Source organism: Vombatus ursinus, unplaced genomic scaffold (assembly GCF_900497805.2).
Source record: "Vombatus ursinus unplaced genomic scaffold, bare-nosed wombat genome assembly UNPS02014807.1, whole genome shotgun sequence".
In the NCBI taxonomy this organism is placed as follows: domain Eukaryota; kingdom Metazoa; phylum Chordata; class Mammalia; order Diprotodontia; family Vombatidae; genus Vombatus; species Vombatus ursinus.
The window spans coordinates 43,954,625-43,961,868 of record NW_020954585.1 but is presented as its reverse complement, the minus strand read 5'-3'; the positions used below and the strand labels follow the sequence as shown (position 1 = coordinate 43,961,868).

At 46.2% G+C, this 7,244-nt stretch overlaps 1 protein-coding gene across 2 annotated transcripts in view; it reads left to right on the top strand.

Annotated features, from left to right (window-relative positions):
- Window positions 1–3,827: 3,827 nt before the first annotated feature.
- The window catches only part of USP22 (ubiquitin specific peptidase 22), a 259,738-nt gene continuing 256,321 nt past the window's right edge, over window positions 3,828–7,244 (top strand). Inside the window, exon 1 of one of the 2 annotated variants that reach the window (XM_027874837.1) lies at window positions 3,828–3,993. In XM_027874837.1, coding sequence (XP_027730638.1) covers window positions 3,874–3,993 — 120 coding nt within the window. In that variant the 5' untranslated portion in view covers window positions 3,828–3,873. The remainder of the gene's footprint in view (window positions 3,994–7,244) is intronic. The other variant, XM_027874838.1, reaches the window with a different exon arrangement.

The following is a 7,244-nucleotide window of genomic DNA, read 5'->3' as shown; positions in this document are numbered from 1 at the left end:
ATCCAGCATACTTTACAACGCATCATGTTGACCATTCATTTCTTAAATTTTATGATTAGAAATTTCATTTTTTATTCAGTCAATACATTTGTATGGATTGTATATTATTTGCAAGGTGTTTATGGAAAATGTTATAATAAAATAGTTTCTTTTTTGGGAAAAGAGTGGTGACCAACTGAAGGAAGAAATGAAGAAATGCTTTAGGCTATCCAGTCATTCTCATCCACTGTCATCTCCATAATTATCTTAATTTAGCATGACACTATGGAGACATAGCAGAGATTCAACATTAAACCTCCAAACCCAAGTTTAAATTCTGCCACTAAAATTTATAATTGTCTTGTATTCTATTATTTCAAGGTACCTCAGGAGTCTAGAAGTCTGATAAATTAATCTATGCTAATGGGATAATCACAGAGGATCAGACAGCCACTCTCAGGTAACTTTTCTGGAAGCTTTTCTTGGTCACTTCGTGGGCCAAGGTAACATAAGAGATCTTTCTTGATTCTTAACTTTAATGAATAGTCACAGAGTCACAGAATCCCAGAATCGATCTCAGAGATCACCTAGTTCAACCTTTATCTGAATAAGTGCCCTTTCTACATCTGAGAATTTAAAATTTGTTTTTTCATTCATTCAGCAAATATATAAATTGCATTTTATGAAGGTAAAATCAATTATTGATTGACATGGTGGGAATTTTAGGTCATGAAAGGTGAATGTGGGAGATCTGTTGGGGCAAGGTGTCCTTTCTGTGTCCCATAAAGCACACTGTCACTCTAAGCCTCAGTTTTCTCAGTTGTAAAATGGGTATAATGCTGGTTCTACTTATCTTGTAGAGTTTGTTATAAAGAAAATTTTTTATAAGCCTTCAGGCACTACGGAAATTGTGGGATATTCCTACCTTGTAATCATTATATCAATCAAATCAAATCAATCAAATTATATCACACAACTTCCAAACAGAACTGACCTGTTTTATAATGGAGTGATAATAATGACTAGTATTAACATGGCTTTTTGAGGTTTGCAAAATGCTTTATATATGTTATCTCATTTGATATGTAGGAATAGGAAATATAAATATTAGAACTGGAGGTGACCTTAGAGATCTTCTATGGCAACCCTTTCATTTTACAGGTGAGAAAATGGTAGGCCTTGTAGAAGGAAAGTGACTTGACCATGGTGAGACATTTCACAAATGTCACAGTCAGGATCTGAATCCAGGTCTTCCTGATTATAAGGGCACTGTGTGTTCCACTGCACCACAAATGAATCATTTAGAAATACAGTATTATGTTAGAGGGTATGAGTGCTAAATTCTAAATGAATAAATTTTAACACTTTGGGAACTAAATCAGATACTTTTCATTAACAATACAGATGTTTTCCCCTCATAGTATATGATGCATATAGTAACATCTCACACTTTAAATGAAACTCCCAAGTTGAATTTTCTTTATTTCTTAGTAAATTGACTTTCATGTCAATTAACTGATTTAAATGTTGTAAGTTCAGAGAGACCAATTGTTTGAGTTAGCTGTACTAATCCGCATATATACTGAGGCTCACAGAATTAGAGTTCAGGGCTATAGGGTATTTATCTAATCCAATTCCCTTATTTTAAAATGAAAGAAAACTTTGACTCAGAAAGGTTATGATTTGTCCAAGGTTGTACAGCTAATAAGGTCCAGAGTTGAAATTTGAACACAGAACCTCTAAAAAAACCAAACAAACCTCCAAAGTCTCTGCTTTTGACATTGCCTTAACCCAGAATATAATACCTGGATAAAATTTTTAGGCCTGAGTCTCTCAAAAATAAAGGATTCAGATCACCAATCCATGTAGTTTCAAATCCCATGAGATTTCTTCAAAATTAAAATTTCTATTTCACATTGTGAAGACAGGTCCAAAGTCGAAAACTAAATATCTTCCAATCAATGTGCCAGCAGTCTAACCTTCAAGGTACTGAAATTAACTTTTCACCAGATGCCTGATCAAAACCCAGCTAACGCGGTGCTACTTGCCCTAGCAAAGATACCCGTGGGAATTAAGAAGACCAAGATCCACCGGGGATGAGTGTGCACATTTCCCCCTCTACAATTCTGCTACGAAGTGTTGGGGAGAAAATACTACAAAAACGACAGCAAGACCACAGGGGTCAAAACAGCTGAAGGGAAGTGAGGGGATACTATCGAGAGTGTGATTCTCATTTTAGGGTGTAGCCCGGAAAATCTGGGCTGCCTGAAGAAGGGCCCAGTAGACGCAGCTCCACGTTCTCCTGCATGTGTTTTTGAGACAGGTCAACAGGGCTGCGGAAAAATTCAGAATGGGAGGACATCGCTAGCACACGTTCATGCATTTATTTTTGTCCTCCACATAGTTTTCATCCAGGAAATCTAAAAGACTGGGCTGCTACGGGACAGGTGCGTGGTCCCAGGTAGACCTGGACTAGACCAAAGTGGAACTACTGGGGGCAGGCGGAGATTTCTAGCACTGAGAGAGATGGCAGTGATTTTAGCCTGGGACAAGCAGCAACTCCTCCGGCCCGAGCTTCCCCCAACCCGTCCCTCCCTTGCAGGAAATCACTGGGGTAACTGAGAGAAGCTGAAGGCAGAAGCGGATATGACAGCAGCGCTGCTCCTACAACCCAGCCTGCAGCGGGCGGGCTCAGCTCCCAGATGGAAAGTCACCACCAGCCAATCCCCAGCCCGAACACGCCTCCTGCGGTGGGCGGGTCGGAGAGATAGACTGGCGACTGCGCCCTGAGTTTGAAATGAAAAGAGGGAGGGGCCCGAGCCAGATGGACTGCGGCACTCACCAATGGGGAGAGCGAGTGGCGCCCCCGGTGGGAGTGACGGGGGAAGCAGGCCCGTCACAGCGTCACGGGGGCGGGACTCAGGGTGTCCCTTTTCCCTCCTTCTCTGCCTTCCCTCCCTCCCTCCCCCCTCGGGTGTCTGGCGAGCTAGGTTGGTCGGGCTAGAGGGAGCGGGGAGAAGGAGGAGGAGAAGAAGAGAAGGGGGGGTGGGGAGTGGGGGGTGGTTGGGGGGGCGGCGACGATCCGGAGCGGAGAGCGCGGCGGAGCGATTTAAAGAGACAGCGCGGGCGGGGGGGAGGACAAATAAACACCGGCCGCCCCCGACCCTCCCCATTCCCCTCCCCTCCCCTCCCCTCCCCCAGCCTCCCCTCCCGCCGGCCTCAATGAATTAGAGGAAGCGGGACCCGAGTGGCAGCAGCGGCAGTAGAAGCAGCAGCAGCGGCGGCAGCAGCAGCAGCGGACGCCGCCGCCTCAGCCTCAGCCAGGCTCAGCCTCGGCGGCCGCCGCGCCACCCCGCGCCGGGGCAGCGAAGCAGCGAGCGAGCGAGCGGCCGAAGGAATCCCGGGGGCGTCGCCGCCGCCGCCGCTTCGCCTGCTGCTCGGTTAAAGCCCCATCTTTGTCTGCCCCCCGCCTCCTCGCCTCCGCCTCCTCCTCCGCCTCCGCCTCCTCCGCAGCCGCGGCCGCCGCGCTTTGTTCCGAGCCGCTTTCGCCTCAGGCCGGGAGGGAGCGGGGGACCCTCCCCCGGGTCTATGTGCCCCCCGCGCCGCCCCGCGAAGCAGCAGCCTGAGCCCCGGGAGGAGGCGCCGCCGGACCAGGAGGCGGCGGCGGCGGCGGCGGCGGCGGCAGGGTCTGGGCCGCGGAGCTGAGCCGGAGCCCGAGGAGGAGGACCCGGCGCGGAGCAGCGGCGGCGGCGGCGGCGTCCCACCCCCCGGCCCCGGCCCCGGCCCGAGCCCTCGCCAGACCCGTGCCCCCCTTGCTGCCGCCGCCGCCGCCCCTGGCCCCGGCCCCGGCCCCGGCGCGGCCCCGGCGGCGGGTGCCTGGATGTGGAGTTTGTCATGAGTCCGGCCGGCTGCTCGCATGTGAACAGCTTTAAGGTGGAGAACTGGCGGCAGAACCTGCGGGTCATCTACCAGTGCTTCGTGTGGAGCGGGACCCCCGAGACCAGAAAGCGCAAGGTGGGACCCCCGGGCTGCAGGGGAGCTGCCTTCCCACCCCGGGGCGGGGGGCGACGGCTGCACGGGCTTGCATCCCCTTCCTGGGCGGGGAAGGGGAAGAGGGTGTGGGGCTGTGGGGTGGGACGGACGGAGGGAGGGGAGAGGGGAAAAGCACCTTAATCCCCCCCACCCCCACCCCTGGGCCGGGACTGCCCAGGACTGGGGGGGGGCGGGGGGAGGGAGGAAATGGAGGGGGGGGGGGGGGGGGGGGGGGGGGGGGGGGGGGGCCCCCCGCAACCCCCCCCCCCCCGTCCTCCCTGGCTGCTTGGAGCTGGGAGTGGGAGGCCTGTGCGGGGGTGAGGAAGGAGTGTGTGAGTGTGTGTGTTTTAGTGGGCGTATCTGATCTGGGGAAAGGAACCTTCTTATTTTTCTGGGGGTCCCCCACTTCTCATGGTTTGTGATTGACTTGGATGCAGGCAGCAGGGCAGAAGGGATCGCCCCTAGGCTGGGCTCTGGGTTCGTGCTGGAGGGATTCAGGGTTTCCCAGCATAAGACAACTGCAAGAAAGCGTACAGGGGAGGAGGAAGAGGAAGGAGGGGGTGGGGTATTTAAAAAAGAAAAAAAAAAAAGAAAGAGGAAGGAGATTCTAGGACACGTCTGGTTGGGGGTCTTCAGTGGATTCAGCCCAGGGAGCCGGCCACCTTCCTGACTCAGTAGGCAGCCCATCAGGGTCTAGTGTCATCAGTGATGGACTGTGGGGAGGTCACCTGGGACAAGGAAACTGAAAGAGAGAACTGGATCTGTAATTCACTGTGTGTCAACGAGTGGTGAATTATTAAGATGTAGTTACAACTGAGGCACTTAAGCAAACCGTTTCCTAGTCCAGGGTTTTGGAGAGGTCCAAATGTTGGAAGACTGCGTTTGCCCTTCGTCTTCCACTTTTTCCCCTACCCCACCCCCCATTAATATGTAAAACCGGGTACAGAGTATAAAGGGTGGGGTGTCTGCTAGAACAGTAACAGATCATGTCTAAATAAAAAGTATTTTAGAAAGGGCAGGAAGACACTGATTAGAAATAGCTCAGTTTATGCCTGACAAAGAGAAATAACATTTAATACCATCTTAGCAAGAAAGTAGATTTTTTTGAGCCTATTTATAAATTCATATCCCCATATTAGATTCTTGTAAACACATCCCATTTGTTAATTGGAATCTTATTAACTGTTTTGTAGGAAGATCAGAAAATGTGGTTATCATTACCTGCCTCTGAATAAACTGTTCTTTTTTTATTTTACTCTAAGTGATTTTGCAGATATCAGTCTGACGTTGGTGACTGAGGTGAAGAATGCATCAGCAGTGCAGGTAGCAACATTGGCTATTCAGGACAGCAGGGATGAAATGTAATATTTTACTAATCGTGGAATTTGGGTTCAGTCATTTGTCAGTGTGACTTTAAAAATCTATTCAAAATGGTGGCTGTTATAATGTGAAATGGAATATATTAAGTTGTTGCTTAACTATATTCTGATTATAACTTTTAAGGAGGTTTTTATCTTTCTTAAGTTTGTTTAAATAGCTGTAAGAACAGATGGGACACTAAAAAGGCAACCAGGAAACTTTCCTTACCCCACTCCTTGCAAGTGAGGTCATTACAAACATATTAAATGTAAATTGACAGGTTTAACTTTAAAAAAAAAACTTAAGTTTTCAGAGGCTAAAGATTGGGCAAATCACTCATTTTGTGTCTGTATAAAACACTGTAAGCTAATCTACTTTTAAACCTTGCATGTTCAGATAATATTTGCCTCTAAAATTCATTATTAAAAATATTCTAAGTTAAGGTAAAGGAGGGAAAAGCTTTACATTTTGTTACCATTTCTTTGCAACAGTTATCTGCTTTGATGGGTTGGGCTTGGGAAGAGGGTGGGGGTGGGGAGCAGGAACAATAGACATAGCACACAAACATGAATGTTAGGGAATATTGTAGTTTAGGGCAGCATTTAAATGTTTGCTTATAGTAAAACAATAATGTAAAGATGCTTGAAAGCAGCATTCTTTGTGGTATCGATTTGAGGTGAAATAGACTTTGAGGGGTGGTGTGTGTAATTTCAGGAGACTTTAAAAATGACTCTTTAATAGATTGTGTGTGTGCTTTTCTTAAAACATGTTTCAGTGTGTGAAATGAGGCATGATGGGGCCTGGTTTTCTTTAACCAGTTGAAAACTGAGTGACCCTTTTAATTTGTCTTGTCTGCAAATGTTTCTCCATGTAATTGTTTGCCTGACTAGAGGTCTAAAGACTTATTCCCTATGTTGTAGGATATCATATTTTTCCTTTCTGTTTGAATCACCAGGGATTCCCTTCTAGTCCTGATCTCCATTGTGAGTTTTTATCAGAGTGAAAGAAATTAAGATGAAACTACTGGTAACTTCTGATTTCTAGAGGAAAACATCAATGTCATCGATTTTTTAAAAATGAGACCAAAAATAGTGTTTCATGTTTTGATTCCAGTTGTTCAGTTGGTTGATATTGGGTCTTACGTGGGTTGAAATTACTAATAAGATTTTGGATTATTTCTGTGAAAAGAGAGTAGGCAATAAATGTATCTTCTGGGAGTATATGGAGCTTAACTGCCTTCTTGTAAGATGTTAACCATTACGCTTAATGTCCTTTTATCGTTCTTATCTTGGAATTTTGAATTTTCTTATCCATTTTCCTCCACTCTCTGGGTGTTGATTTCATTTCTGGCATTGTCTTGTGGCTCAGACTATGTATGAAAAACTTGATTTTTGGAAATGTTACTGGTAGAGGTTGAAAAGAACACTAGTTTTCTACGTGACTACAATGCCCATCAGTCCCATAGGCCTAGTATGTTTTTGAAACTAAAGATGTGAAGTTGCTCATCAAAATACATTTAACTAAAATTACAGTCTTTGTAAACAGTCAAAGAATACAGTACTTTGTGGTTGCTGACATCTCATGGTATGGAAGCACGATTTGACTATGGAAACGAATTGTTGGATGAGGATGAGTTCTGGTTTTTTTGTTTTTGTTTTTGTCTTATGTAGAGGTGGATAAAGATAAATTAGTTTTAAGTATTTTGAAGATTCTTTAACATAATGACAGCATTGGGACTTGGAATTTTTTATCGATAGGTTATGAGAAGAATGCCATGAAATCCTGTAACTTTTTACTACCTTAAGGAATTTCCAAATATGCAATAACTTGTGTGTGTGGGGGAAGGTTGGTGAAAGTATAGATCCCCTGATAAT